This window comes from Heteronotia binoei, chromosome 5 (genome assembly GCF_032191835.1).
Source record: "Heteronotia binoei isolate CCM8104 ecotype False Entrance Well chromosome 5, APGP_CSIRO_Hbin_v1, whole genome shotgun sequence".
Classification (NCBI taxonomy): Eukaryota; Metazoa; Chordata; class Lepidosauria; order Squamata; family Gekkonidae; genus Heteronotia; species Heteronotia binoei.
The window spans coordinates 167,297,043-167,312,563 of record NC_083227.1 but is presented as its reverse complement, the minus strand read 5'-3'; the positions used below and the strand labels follow the sequence as shown (position 1 = coordinate 167,312,563).

The window sequence follows — 15,521 nt, the reverse complement described above, 5'->3', positions numbered from 1 at the left end:
GCTGCTGTGAGAGCCCTCTCCAGCCCCACCCACCTCACAGGGTGTCTGTTGTGAGGGGAGAAGACATAGGAGATTGTAAGCCGCTCTGAGTCTCTGAATCAGGGAGAAGGGCGGGATATAAATCTGCAATTCTTCTTCTGCTGCTGCTGTTCCTTGCACGCCTACATACACATCTTCCTTCTTCTTTCAGGTACTTGAGTTGGCATATTCATAGGCTCCTCTGAAGGGAACAAGACCTTGCTAGGGCCAAGCCAAAAGAATACTGGTTGGCTAACTACATGTGCCATTCATTGGACCCATCAGATTAACTTTTATTGAATTTACCTCTTTGTAGGCAAATCTGGCAATTGTGCTGTCTGCATATGGCAGATGATATGGGCTGATTTCACGGGGGAGTTTGGGTGTGGAAAGCCATGGCTTGATGTTGGAGGAAAGGAAAGTTCCCCTGTGCAAGCACCAGTCGTTTCCAACTCTGGGGTGACACTGCTTTCACAACGTTTTCATGGCAGACCTTTTTACGGGGTGGTTTGCCATCGCCTTCCCTGGTCATTACATTCCCCCCCCCCCCCCCCAGCAAGCTGGGGACTCAGTTTTACTGACCTCGGAAGGATGGAAGGCTGAGTCATTCTTGAGCTGCCTACCTGAACCAGCTTCTACTGGAATCGAGCTCAGGTCGTGAGCAGAGGGCTCAGACTGCAGTACCGCAGCTTTACCACTCTGCGCCACGGAGCTCCTCTTTGATGTTGGAAGCAGAGCCTAAATGACATTTGGGTTTTTGTTTCAAGACCAATACATATCTTGTCTTGAATTCTCAAGGGACTGAAAAAAATAGCTAAAATTAAAACTTTTATTATTTGCCCTCCATGGCATCCTTAATCCCAGAATTTTTAAAATTGGCTTGTCTTCTGTGTGCATGGCTCCTAACCACATTTGTGATTTTTTCATTGGTTGTTTCTGTGTTCTGTTGCAGGCACGCAGTTCTCTGTGATATATACCAGTCTGTTGTAAATATTGAATATCGACAGTCCTGAGCCTTCGGTTCAAGAGAACTGTGTGCCTGTAACAGAACATACAAACCACAAGTTGAAGTGGGCTTCTGGCTCGTCTTCATCCTTGTGCACCTATGATGCAAAACGTTTCAAGAACCCTATTTGAAGCTTAAATATATAAGTGGCCAAAAGAGTTTCTGCTGCATGTTTTTTGTGTTTGCAATTTTGGCTGGTTTGTTTTAAATTCTGCTTCCCAAAATTTAAAGCAAAACATTTCTGTTTCCAAAGTATTTTCAGAGCAAACGGTTAATGGGTCCAATTTTGTAGAAATTTTCACTGTATGTGAATTGTAGCAACAATATTTAGAAAAGCTTAGTGATAAAAACATACCTTGACTAAGATTAGAATCAGGCATTTGTTTAACTGAGGAAAGGGTGCACTAATACATGTTTTCCTGAGACCTCCATATCCGTAAAACTTTCTTTCTTGTATGTGTTTCCATACAGTTTCAGAGGGTAGCTATGTTGTTTGATAGTAGAATTGCTAGATTTGAGTCCAGTAGCATTTTAGAAACCAACAGTATAAGCCAGGAGGGAAGCTTGAATCTCAGAAGTTTATACCCTGAAAATACACGGTTTCTAGGGACCCAGATCTAGCTATTGAAACAATGCAGACAGCCTACTTATTGCATGGTTGCTTGGTTATCTGTTTTACTAAAAATGTGGTCAGATTTTTCTGCCTTGAGTACTTGTGTGGTAACATTTAGGGTCTTTACGAAGTGGTGAGACTTCCTGATATAGTCACATAGTCATCTGGAGCAATAATCTGTGACTTCAGGTTGAGTGGGGAAGTATTCCTTTCACTTGTATCATGGCCAGTGTTTTCTTTTAAGTAATGGTGTTCCTTACTTTTTATTCCTATCGTTTCAAATTTCAGATCACTGAGTGATATTTGTTTACATTTAAAGATTTAAGTAAGAGTTTGCACAAGGCATTTCATTGTTATAATTTCAATTTCTAAGAACTAAACAAAATTCACCATATTTCCTATGGTCATCCATATTCATTCCCTCAAAAAACATTCTTCCATCCAAATTCAACCTGTGGTACTTTTTTCTGTTTTCTTCTTCCTTGCCATTATTGCCTTAAACTTAAAACAAAATCTAGTCTTTTTGTCTACTAAAAAAGTATAGAAAGTGGTATACGTATACAGTGTAGTAATGCAACTGTTCATAATGTTGTCCCATAGAGACTTTACAACAAATGGCTTTCTTTCAGCTGTGCTGAATTTCAGATCCTCAGACCTGTATCTGCAAAAGCAATTTCACAAGTACCCTTTTCTAGGGTTGCCAATCCCCAGGTGGGGGCAGGGGATCCCCCGATTTGGAGGCCCTCCCCCCGCTTCAGGGTCATCAGAAAGCGGGGGGGGGGGGATTTCTGCTGGGAACTCTGTTATTCCCTAGGGAGATTTATTCCCATAGAAAATCATGGAGAATTGATCCGCGGGTATCTGGGGCTCTGGGGGGGCTGTTTTTTGAGGTAGAGGCACCAAATTTTCAACACAGCATCTAGTGCCTCTCCCCAAAATACCCCCCAAGTTTCAAAAAGATTGGACCAGGGGGTCCAGTTCTATGAGCCCCAAAAGAAGCTGCCCCTATCCATTATTTCCTATGGAAGGAAGGCATTGAAAAGGTGTGCCATTTAGAAGAAGAAGAAGATATTGGATTTATATCCCGCCCTCCACTCCGAAGAGTCTCAGAGTGGCTCACAATCTCCTTTACCTTCCTCCCCCACAACAGACACCTTGTGAGGTGGGTGGGGCTGGAGAGGGCTCTCCCAGCAGCTGCCCCTTTCAAGGACAACCTCTGCCAGAGCTCTGGCTGACCCAAGGCCATTCCAGCAGCTGCAAGTGGAGGAGTGGGGAATCAAACCCAGTTCTCCCAGATAAGAGTCCGCACACTTAACCACTACACCAAACTGGCTCATTTAAAGAAAAGGTCCCTTTAAATGTGATGGCCGGAACTCCCTTTGGAGTTCAATTATGCTTGTCACAGCCTTGATCCTGGCTCCACCCCTAATGTCTCCTGGCTCCACCCCCAAAGTCTCCTGGCTCCACCCCCAAAGTCCCCAGATATTTCTTAAATTGGACTTGGCAACCCTACCCTTTTCTGATCCCACTGCCTCCTCTCAGTTTTTTGTGTGTGACCCATTTTTAGTTGTAACTTTCTCTATAGCTGGGAATGAATCTTGTGGGTAAGTGTGTGTGTGTGTGTGTGTGTGTATCACCCATGTTATGGCCCAGGAACAAGGTGCAGAACAGTCCCATTCTCAAAGCAATGGTAGTATAGAATGAATACTGCATAGTTAAGGTCCACCTTGGCAGGGCCCTTAGCCTTAAACCCTCATTGTTCAAAACCCCCCTCCAAACCGGCTACTGAAGCATGAAAAAGAACCGTAACGTGTTAACAATGTTATCATTTCTAAAAATTACACCTTCGTTTGGATCCTACAATTCAGCCATGTGCGGAGCTTTCATCTGACTGCTGTTCTCCGGTGTAAAGCTGAGAACTTAGCTGAGCCAAGTGGTAGGATCCAGTGTGTAAAATATGATTGGGTGGACTAGGTGGGTTAGATACAGCAGTCTTGTAAGTGGAAGGGTGCTGATGGTCATGGATCTTTCCTCTCCCTCCAGCAGTCCTTTCCAGGATCATCACAGGACCCAGTGGAGTACAAGCCATGTGGGTTGTGACAAGGGCAAGCATGAGAAATAACTCCCTTTTCTACTGGTGGAGTTTCACATGCAGGAGCAAGCTTTGGGATTGAAGCCACTGAGAACACTGAACTTGTATTATTATCATACACATCAGCAGATTAATTGTGGATAAAACCAGTCACATTTAAACAATTTAAACATACCCTTGAAAATTACATGTATGTATTTACAAAATGTATATCCCACCTTTCTGCCCGATCAAGACATAGATGTCCACAGGAATTATTATTGTTCTGTAGATCCTTTTAAATAAAAATCTACTTGCTTTGAGCTACTAAAACTTCGTCACAGAAAGTATTACACTTCCAAAAGACAATATATTTCATTGACTTTTTTCAGTGCTTCTCAGCATTTTTTTTTTCTGCATTGGAAGGTGGTTCTAAGACTTTGGGGGGAAACTGGGGGAAACAAGGATATTTTTAAAATTTCCATCCCCCCCCCTCCCCCAGCCTTCATATCTCTCCCTACCAGGTAGTAAAAGGAAATGGTTACCCTTCCCTTCCCTTCTCTTCCTTGGTTGTTTCTGCTCTCTTTTGGTTCTGTATGTATATTTCCATATTGGTCCCATATACATCCTCTCTGGCTCCTTATTTCCTTTGCAGAAGACCTATCCAAGTGAGGAGAAGGAGAGGATGGCTCAAATTCTCCAAATGGAGATCCCCAACTTTGGCAACAGCATCTTGGAGTGTCTGAATGAACAGCGGTTGCAAGGTCTGTACTGTGATGTGTCGGTGGTGGTGAAAGGCCACGCTTTCAAGGCACACCGGGCGGTGTTGGCTGCCAGTAGCTGCTACTTCCGGGACCTTTTCAACAACAGCAAGAGTACAGTGGTAGAGCTTCCTGCCGCTGTGCAACCGCAATCCTTCCAGCAGATCCTCAGCTTCTGCTACACTGGCCGCCTCAGCATGAATGTGGGTGACCAGTTCCTCCTAATGTATACAGCGGGATTCCTGCAGATCCAGGAGATTATGGAGAAGGGGACTGAGTTTTTCCTGAAGGTCAGCTCACCCAGTTGTGACTCCCAAGGCTTGCACGCTGAGGAGGCGCCTTCATCCGAGCCACAAAGCCCTGTGGCACAGACGTCCACCTGGCCCTCTGGTAACACACCCCTGCCCCTGGTCTCTCGCGTCAAGACGGAGCAACAGGAGTCGGACTCTGTCCAGTGCACATTTGTGGTTAAGCGGCTTTGGGAGAACAGCCAGAAAGAAGGGGGAGGTGGTGGGGGTAGCAATGGCAGCCGCAAAATGGCCAAGATCTCTTCCCAGCAGGAGCTGAGTGGTGGTAACCGGCAGTCCCAGCAGCAGCAACAAGCGCAGCAGCAGGGGGCGCTGTCTGGAGGAGGTGGAGGGGCAAATGTGGTCAGTGGCCCCAGCACGTCAGACCAGACGAGCCCCGGCACCTCCAGTGCCTACACCAGCGACAGCCCTAGCTCCTATCATAACGAAGAAGATGAAGAAGAGGATGCTCCCGAGGAAGGTTCCGATGAGCAGTACCGGCAGATTTGCAACATGTACACTATGTACAGCATGATGAATGTAGGACAGACTGGTGAGTACTGGGCAGAAAATGGTGATGGGTGACATTCCTGCTTCCCTCCTCCTTGAAAGGGTGGGATTATTCAAGTGGTCTGCCCAAGTTTTCAGGAAGAATTCTGAGCTAGTTCCAGACTGGGAGTTTGAGAGCTTGGAAACAATTGTGATAAATGGGCTCTGACTTGCAAAAGCTTCTGTCACAATAGATGTATTAGTCTGCAAGGTGCCTCAAGAGTGTTGTTTTGGACTGTAGCAGTTTAACACAGTGCTCATCTTAGAGCTTGATCTGGTTAGTCTGTGGGCTGCTTCAGATATTCAAGTGGAAGTATTAGTTGTGTGTTCATATCTACCCTGAACACAGGCTGTATGTCTTTTTTTTACATTTATATGTGAAACAAAGTGAGGAATTGTTTCTAGGCCACTCTCAGAAGCTGCTGGCCCAAAATGGGGGAGTTGGAACACTAGGTTTTAAGATAGATATAGTGAGCATAAAAGAAACCTGGTGGAAGGGAGAGAACCAAAAAGAAACAAACTCTATAGGAATGACAGTGAAGGACATATTGGAGAAGATGTTGCTATGTACATCATGGAGGGCATAGTATCTAACTAACTAGAATCCTTACAGGGGTTGACTCCACCACAGAATCACTGTGGGTGACAATAGCACATCCCAAAGGAAATTTAGTACTGATGATGTGCTGTTGGCCCTGTGAACAAAATGCTCAGGGTTATTTTGAGATAGAAAATGAAATCAGTGAGGCATCCAAAGGAGAGAGAGTTGTACTAATGGGTGACTTTAACTACCCTCATACCGATTGGATAAATACATGTGCCAGTCATGTCAAAGAGTAAAATATTGTAATGACTGTGCCCTAGAACAGCTGATCATGGAACTGACCAGAGAGGAAGCAACACTGCCCTTATTCCTCAGTGCTGCTACTCAGGGCCTAGTGCAAGGTGTGGAGGTGGCTGAACCAACTTGAAGCAGTGGTCACAATGGCATCAGATTTATGCATGTGGGAAAGTGCCAGGGAACGTCAACACAGTAACATCTGACTTCAAAAGAGGAAACTTCTCTTAGATGAGGAATCTGGTGAAAAAGAAGTTAAAATGAACAGTTAAGAGGAGGGTCAAATCCCTTGAAAAGGTTTGGGGGTTATTCAAAACCTCAGTACTAGAGGCTCAGTTAGAACGTATACCACAGGTCAGGAAAGGTGGCACAAAGTCTAAGAGGTCACCAGCAGGGTGAACAAGCAGGGTGAGGAAGCATTCGAGTGAAAAAAAGACTTCCTTTAGAAACTGGAAGGCATACCCAAACAAGGCAAACTAAAACCAACATAAAGTTGCAGAACGAAAATGCAAGCAGACAATTGGAGAAGCAAAGAAAAGATTTTGAGGAATGCATAACTACAAGCATAAATACCAACAATAAATACATTAGGAGCAGGGAAACACTTGAACCATTAGATGACAATGGATTAAAGGAGTACTAAAAGAGGATTAGGCAAGCAGCAGTGACAGTAAAGGACATTCTACAGTTTATAAGACTGCAAACTAACAGATCACTCGGACCAGATAGTATCCATCCTGGAGTTCTTAAAGAACTCAAATGTTCTGTATCTGAGAGGGAGATATGAGAGAGAGAGAGCAAGTAATTCCAACTTCATATAGATACATGCTGACTATAGTTAGAACAGCATGTATCTATATGAAGTTGGGATTACTTGCTCTCTCTCTCATATCTCCCTCTCAGATACAGAACATTTGAGTTCTTTAAGAACTCCAGGATGGATGGATGGATGGATATATATATATATATATATATATATATATATATATATATATATATATATATATATATATATATAATGATCAGGGGACTAGAGCAACTGCTCTATGAGGACTGGTTAAAACGCTTAGGGCTGTTAGCCTAGAAAAAAAGGCAAGTTAGGGGAGACAGGATAGACATTTATAAAATGATGCATGACACGGAAAGAGTGGACAGGAACGAACTTTTCTGCCTGTCTCATAATACTAGAATCCAGGGTCATCCACTGGAGCCGAAGGATGAGAGATGCAGGACAGATAAAAGGAAGTATTTCTTCACACAGCGTATTTAATTTGTGGAACTTGCTGGCTCAGGATGTAGTCATGGCTGCCAACTTGGAAGGCTTTAAAAGGGGAGTGGGCATAATCATGGAGGACTGCCCTGTCAGTGGCATGATTGATGTCTACGTCCTCGAGTACCAGAGGTAGCTTGCCTCTTTGTATCAATTGCTGGAGAGCCCTGGCGAGAGGAGGCTGTTGCGGTCTTCCTGTTTGTAGCTAGCTCAAAGTAGCTGGTTGGCCACTGTGTGAACAGAGTACTGGACTAGATGAGACTTGGGTCTGATCCAGCCTGGCTTTTCTTATGTTGTAGGGAGCTGCAGTTGGCCTTTATTATTTTGATATGTTTTGCACAGTATACTGATGGTATAAAAGATGTAAAAAGGTCTTACAAAGTAATTGTAAAGATGATGGAGATGATGTGCGCAAAACACATTGAACCCTTAGGAAAAAAATGTCATATGAATATGAAATACTGTTATAATCTTAAATTCTAGAAAGGTAGTCCTGTTAGTCTGCTGTCGTGAAAACAACAGAGTATAGGAAAGGAAAGGTCCCCTGTGCAAGCACCAGTCATTTCTGACTCTGGGGTGACATTGCTTTCACAATGTTTTCACGGCAGACTTTTTGCAGGGTGGTTTGCCATTGCCAAGAAGAGCCCCATGGCGCAGAGTGTTAAAGCTGCATTACTGCAGTCCTAAGCTCTGCTCACGACCTGAGTTTGATCCCCGGTGGAAGCTGGGTTTTCAGGTAGCCGGCTCGAGGTTGACTCAGCCTTCCATCCTTCCAAGGTCGGTAAAATGAGTACCCAGCTTGCTGTGGGGGGGGAGTGTAGATGACTGGGGAAGGCAATGGCAAACCACCCAGTAAAAAGTCTGCCGTGAAAACGCTGTGAAAGCAACGTCACCCCAGAGTTGGAAACAACTGGTGCTTGCACAGGGGATCTTTCCTTTTTCCTTGCCATTGCCTTCCCCAGTCATTTACACTTCCTCCCCAACAAGCTGGGTACTCATTTTACTGACCTCAGAAGGATGGAAGGCTGAGTCAACCTCGAGCCGGCTACCTGAAAACCCAGCTTCCATCGGGGAACGAACTCAGGTCGTTAGCAGAGCTTAGGACTGCAGTACTGCAGCTTTAACACTCTGCGCCACGGGGCTCTTTTGAACAGAGAATAACTGGACCTTTAAAAATTACTGTGGTACAAACTTTTGTACACCAGAGACTGCACCGGCTCCAGAAAGCTTGTGCAGCAATAAATTTGTTAGTCTTTAAGGTGACACAAGACTCTTGATTGTTTTTATGATGAACACCAGGCTCATGTTTCAGATAAGCAGAATGGATACATAAAGCATTCAGTCCATAGGGGCTGTCAGTCTTTTTGCCACTTGCTGGTATTGCATCTCCATTTATGCAATTGCATGTGGGCAGGATGAGGTAAGACATGCTGAGTCAAGGCCTTTTCCATGACTGGCATCCATCTTAGTAACAGCAGTGCAGAGCTCTTCCCACCCTCGCCTGTTTAAGGCTTTTTAAATGAAATGTGAGTTGAGGCATCCTGAGTTCCGTACATGGCAGGGGGGTGGGGCTGGAAACCTCTGTTACCTTGCATAAACATTCTATTTAAGAATGTGAGGTTTTGGTGACAAATTTACAAGCTTTGTAAGTGTCTTTCTGGCTAAATCTAAGTGTCTTTCTGGCTAAATCTTTCTTTGCTTGTTCTTTCACTCACTTCCTTGCTGTTTATCCCTTTCCTCTCTTTGTCCTCCCATTCTGCTTGCCCAGCAGAAAAAGTGGAAGCTCTGCCAGACCAGGTGGCATCAGAATCTCGGAACCGGATACGAGTGCGGCAGGATTTGGCTTCGCTGCCTGCTGAACTCATCAATCAGATTGGAAACCGCTGCCATCCCAAGTTGTACGATGAAGGAGACCCTGCTGAGAAGTTGGAACTTGTGACAGGTAATACCCTACGCCCTCCACCATTAACGTAAAATGCGTGCATGTATTTCTCGCTATCTGCGGTGAGCAAAAATAGTCTGAGTAGGTTTTTGACTGGTTGCGTCAGGTTTTGATGGCACAAAGTAGTTGTAGTTTATCCTGAATCAACTGTTTATTCTTTCTCTCTCCAAAAGCAGGGTAGAGCTGATTATTAGCCTATGAGATGTTGGTACTTGGAAGGTGTTTACTAGTTATATATTGTATTTCCTTAAAGATCCATCAGATTTCAGATTTCCCTTTCATATACAAAACTAAGTCATGCAGTCGCACGCTTCCCATGATGGCAAGAGTTGGACAAAAAGGAAAGGCTAATTAAGTGGCAAGATGAAGTTAGAAAGCAATGTGTGCATAGAAATGGAGTTGGCGTTGTGGGTGTGCTTAAATGCATGGCCTCAGAGACTGGTTAGCCCTTGGGAATATCATATTTAATCATCTTCCAGATCAGCTTCCAGCCATCCTTGACATTCACAGCTCTGGGTAGCAATTCTTTTTTTAATGAAACCTTGTTTCACTTTGTGGTGCGAACGCTGTAAGCGCATAATACCTGGCATGCTTTGTATTAGCTGGAAAGACTTAATTTCCTCTCTTTAAACACTATAAAGGAAAAAAAAGGCAGACCACAGAGCTCAGAGGAAATTAATTTCCTTACCTTGATGCCTTGCTTATAAGTTAACCCACTTACTGAGGCAGGAAGGGGAGAAAGTTGCTTCAGCAGCCACCTTTGTTTTAAATAGTTCAGGTTTTGCTAGAGATCTTAGAAGATTTTGGTTTGCTGTAGAATGGGCTGCTCAGGATTCAAACTTCTGCAGGTCCAACAGACTAAACTTTTCTCTGATGACTGTCCCACAGAAGTAAACTTCCTCTTTCCTAGGCATTGGTCTGAATCCACCTTCTGAGTATTTGTCCTGTGGCCAGCAAAATTGTTAGCCCCGAGCATGTCTCCAAAAGCTTTGTGTAATATCCTTGGGATGTTTTGTGCAATGTGGGGATGGCCTCTCGGGCAGCTTGAATTAATAAGAAAGATTGGTTATAAAATGTACCCTTTAATGGCTATTAGGCAACCTCATGCTTTTCATTTCTCTGGAAGTGTTATTGGAAGTTGAGAGGAAATGGATCCTATCACAACTGCATTGTTTCTTGTCACTTCCCTAAAGCATCTGATACTATCAATATTTGGTTCCTTGGTCTCTATCCAGTTTTGAAGTACGCTTTTTTCAAAACAGGCTTATCTCTCTTCCCTGTTCAGGTACCAATGTGTACATCACTCGAGCACAGCTGATGAATTGTCATGTCAGCGCTGGGACCAGGCACAAAGTGCTTCTCAGGCGGCTACTAGCATCCTTTTTTGACCGGTGTGTATTTTTCCAATTGTTTGTGGTAATGGGAAATTCTGGTTCTCTCCTTCCGGTGGGAAGTATATGAGATTTAGTTAGGAGCAAGAAGTTCAGCTAGTAGCTGAAATGATGGTAAAGATGGGCAGCATTGGGCAGTTAGAGACCATAGTATACAGAAAGGTGGTTCACTAGGTTTTAATTGCTTTCTCTTCACTTTCTAGGAACACCCTTGCCAACAGTTGTGGCACCGGAATCCGCTCCTCCACCAATGACCCTAGCCGAAAACCCCTTGACAGCAGGGTGCTGCATGCAGTGAAGTGTGAGTGTCCATTCAGTAGGATTTCCCGGTGGGGGGGGGAGGGATGTAAGCTTGTATTAATTCTGCTTTCTTGAAAAGTAGGGAGCAGGGCTGGGATCAGGACACTTGGCTGTCTATCCCATCTGAGTACACAAATCTATGATTGTGGCAAAGGAGGTAAATTTGGAGTTGTACCTGAAACCTTTGAAGTAGATCACTGCCTCATTGTTTGTGAATTTTATATGTTAAGTGTTAAGTGTGCAACTGACGTAACTGAAAGCCTTGGCAGACAAGGGGAGATGGTGGTGTTGGAGTCTAGAGGGGGAAGGAGCTGTGGGGTACGTTCCCAGTCTCATGCCGTACTAGCATCGATAGAGATTTGTATCCTTTCCTTTTGTCAGTTTACTGCCAGAACTTTGCCCCCAACTTCAAGGAGAGTGAGATGAATGCTATTGCTGCTGACATGTGCACCAATGCACGGCGTGTTGTCCGCAAGAGCTGGATCCCCAAACTGAAACTACTGATGGCTGAGGGAGACACCTACACCACCTTCATCAATGACACTGGCAAGATGGAGCCAGACATCATGGGTGTGGAGCACAGCTTTGAGACCGGCAGCCATGACGGCGACGCAGGCACCTCCACTGAAGGCCTCCAGTAAAACGTGCCCATCTCTTTTTTTTTTTTTCCAATCAATGATTTTTATTTCCTAATTTGAATTTTTGTAGGATCGTTTTCCACCTTTTTTCATTTCCCTTTTTTCCCCTGTTGTTGGTGTGGTTTTTTGTTTTAATTTTGGGCTGGGGGTTGGCAGAGGGGAAAGCAAACGTTGTACCATCTTTAAAAAAATGAATATCCAGTCGGGGCATCGATGCCTCAGGCACTACAAACAATGTGAGCTCAGAGGGGAGGCTGTGCTGCTTCGCGGGCAGTTCCGGCTGGTGTCTTCTCCTCCCTCTCCTCTGTTCTCATTGTGCTGTTGATTGTTTTTAGACATATATTTTAATAGCAATTGTTAAAAACCAAATCCATTTGCAAATGGAGGCCACAATCCAGAAAAAATGTTTTCCCAGACCACTTCTCCTTCATCATATCTGGTTCTCCCAGGTCGGGCTGTACCGCAGAGACTGACCATCATCGAGTCTTTCCTCAGGGTCATGCCAGAAAGGGGGAAACTCTAGTGCCACAACAAATAAATACAGGGAAAGAAATGGAAGTCTAAAGTTGCTGTCATATCTCAATTCCTCCCTTCCCCATGCTTAGGTGTGCACAGGCTTTGACGGTGAGGGGAATTACTTTCCAGCTATTCTCAGTACCCTTTCCTTGAGCTTTGCTTTTCCACTCCCCCACCCCCCACGCCCATGCTCCTTCCAGTCTGTGGCAGCTCTTTATTTGGGGCTAAACCAGTTACCTGTAAGACACTTCAATATGTCAGAACAGGCCCCATTCAGTGAAGGGAACAAGAATACCTCCTCAAACAACTAGGTAAGTGAGGAGATGCAAACATTTCATTTTCTAAGCACAACAGTGCTTGTGCTGAGGATTTGTCTCAATTAACCAACATCCTTTGGCTTAGCTGTAACTCCTCCCTTTTCTTCTTTGAGGTGGTGAATTTTAACACGGGGCGTAACTTCCAAACAGTTTTCAGTCAGCCTAAATTCCTGTGCCCTGATCTGAATGGCCCTGGCTGGTTTGATATTGTTAGATCTGAAGAGCTAAGCAAGGCCGGCCCTTGTCAGTGCAGCGCTCCTGTGTCAGCGGCAAGCCTAGAGTCAGCTTTGTCTGCCACTCCCTGCTGCCCTAGTCTGGAAACGCTCCTGTTGTCTAAAAGATCTCAGCCAAGTAGTGGGACAAATAGCATTTGCCAGCTATTTCTGCCTCTTGAATTAGGTTGTCCCCAACAAATATCGTGAGATTTGGAAGTTGGGTACTGAAGGAAGGGGGGAATCCAAGGGGGAAGTATCGAATCGTTGTTCCTAACTTTGCCACTAGCTGTCCAGCACTGTTGTCACTGTTACAGTGCAGCTCATGGAGCAAGGAGGAGTAGCATCGGTTGGACTCTTAAGTCCAGTGTGTTTTATCAATGGTTGAAACTCTTGATTAAGCTCTGTTCTCCAACAACTCATCATAGGCTTGTATCAGATCTTGTTGCATTTTCATCTCAGGGAGAGGGAGTGACAACTTCTGCAGCTTTTTTCCACACACTGTGGTCCCTCACTTTCCCCCTGTGCCGTTGCCGAGGTTATGCTGACTGGTGGGAACAAAGGCGCAGTGGGCTGTAGTGGTAGAGGGAAGCAGGAAGGTCCCAGTTATGTGAAGAGAACTTGTTGAACACAGAGTGTGGGAGCCAGCATAGTCTGTGAAAGGAGAGGCAGAAAAAAAGTCTTCTGAACAATTTATTACGTGTGAGGATAAGGTTCTGCTTCTACCAGTTGTGCCCATGATGACTAAATAGACCCTCCATTTTCAAAGGCAGTGTATCCCTGAATACCAATGGCTGGCAGGGGCAACAGCAGCGGAAGGCACTTCATCTATTTGATAAGGGTTGTCATCCAGTAAAGTTTACTCCATAAGAACGCTGTTACTTTTTAAAGGTGCTACAGGCCTCTTTTTTTGTTTCTACTCACCAGATGAAACTTTACCCACTTGCCTGCCTTCTTTCCCCCCTATTCCTGGCTGGTTTTGTATTTGTTATGCTTCCAAGTGGTGCTAATACAGAATGAAAAAAACTTTCATCCTTGGGCTTGTAGACTATATCTTAGGAACAGGAAGTAAGCGGGGCACAGACAGGGTTTTAGAATGTTTGTATTGTAGTTGGCGTGGAGAACATGCTCCCAGTGTACCAACCTGGCTTCCTTTTTGCATTTCTATTTGTATGGTTGAGATAATGCCTCTTAAATCACGTTGGGGGAGATCTCCTCTCCTTGGAAAGCTTTGAAAAATGAACTAGCTGCTTACCTGAAATCAAACCCTGCAGACACCAGTTTTCAGAAAGCCTCTTTGTTAATAGCAAAGTCAGTGCTGCAATCTTTAAATGTTTGATAAGGAGCGGGGATGGGAGAGGCTTAGTAACACCTTTCTTTGAACAAATCAAGCTGTTCTTTCAAAATATGAGGCAGTGGGCAGAAATCTTTTCTTTAAACAAATCAAAAACATTTTAAAAGGGTAGCAATCCTTGCCCTTGAATTCCCATGGAAATAAATTCCAGCGCATTAGCCATGTCAAATCTGTAGCAGCAGAACGATGGCCAGTTTTATGGCACCTAGAAGACTAGCAGTTCTAAGCAGAGTTATACCCTTGTAAGCTCATTGATTTGCATGGATTTAAAAGGTTTAAGATTGTGCTATAACTGGTTTAAGGGTAGCTGCTAGTCAGAGTACTTCAGATAGGTTCTAAACTTCTCTGTAAGTTGAAACAACTTTGTTTTGGAAAGAGTTCCTCTAATGAGGGGTTGCTAGCTGAGTCTCTGTCATTGTTTGAAAAGGGGAAGTGATTCTTAGAAAGAGAAACAGGCCCAGTTGCATCTTGTGAAATTACCTTTTTATAATCATTTATAGACCGTTTTACTGGATATTGGGCCAACTGTACTGGGTGTGTTTAAGTCAGGGCTGCAGTCTTTAAATGTTTGGTAAGGAGCGGGGATGGGAGAGGCTTAGTGACAAATGGAACGGAAGTCTTTGCTGCAAAACAGATTTAAAAGCAGCCCAGCAGAGAGAGAGGTCCCTTCAGTAATCTGTGAGTGCCCCTCAGTAGCTAGTCCCAGTTTATTGAGAGGAGACAACTTTCACTAATCACAAAGGAGCTCAGATAACATCAAAAGGCATTAATGTTTACAACACAGGCGGGACATGTCAATACAAAACAGGCTAACTAATTTTGGTTGTATTCCCGCGCTCTGGAGAAAACATCTATGACACGAAGAACACATTTTGCGATTCAGCATCTTGGTCAGAACTTTGCCTCCGTAATTGGACAGAACTGCCACCCACCAGATAAGGGTACCAGCATTACCGGAGAAGAACTGTGGTATAGCCAGGGGTTGTTTTGTAGAAAAACAGATGGTGGAGCTCATCCAGGGATTGATATACAGGTGCACCTACTATTCAGTGGACAAGGTAGGTAGGTGGGGAGGAGAAGGGGGAACCTTCAGAAAGGTTCAGGAGCTGTGAATCCGAGGCCTGAGTATAGCTGATTTTAGAAAACCAGTGTAGGATTTTGCATGGCCCGCACACATTCATTTATTTACTTTATACCCCACCTTTCTTTCCAGGGGGGGTCCCAAAGGGGCTTACTTTGTTCTCTCCTCCGTTTTATCCTCACAGCAACCTTGTCATGTAGCTTTGGCTGTCAATACTTAACAGACCCAGGCTTGCCTTCAAGCTTCTATTGGCTTGAACCTGAATCTCCCAGATCCTATTCTGCCACTTTAACCACTACACCCCACAGCTGTTGCTTTATCCTGAAAGGGTTGGTGGCTTCTTCAGAGCACAGTACT

General features: G+C 44.5%; 1 protein-coding gene across 2 annotated transcripts; it reads left to right on the top strand.

The window, feature by feature from the left end:
- The first annotated feature begins 4,366 nt into the window (after nucleotides 1–4,366).
- Nucleotides 4,367–12,249, top strand: NACC1 (nucleus accumbens associated 1). Of its 2 annotated transcripts, none has more exons than XM_060240673.1 (5): nucleotides 4,367–5,309; nucleotides 9,185–9,355; nucleotides 10,641–10,746; nucleotides 10,950–11,047; nucleotides 11,428–12,249. In XM_060240673.1, exons 1-5 carry the CDS (start codon nucleotides 4,394–4,396, stop codon nucleotides 11,685–11,687), a joined length of 1,551 nt encoding a protein of 516 aa, XP_060096656.1. In that variant the 5' UTR covers nucleotides 4,367–4,393; the 3' UTR covers nucleotides 11,688–12,249. The 2 variants fall into 2 exon arrangements, with proteins under 2 accessions (XP_060096656.1, XP_060096655.1); XM_060240672.1 differs by having other exon boundaries at nucleotides 9,182–9,355.
- The last annotated feature ends 3,272 nt before the right edge of the window (nucleotides 12,250–15,521 follow it).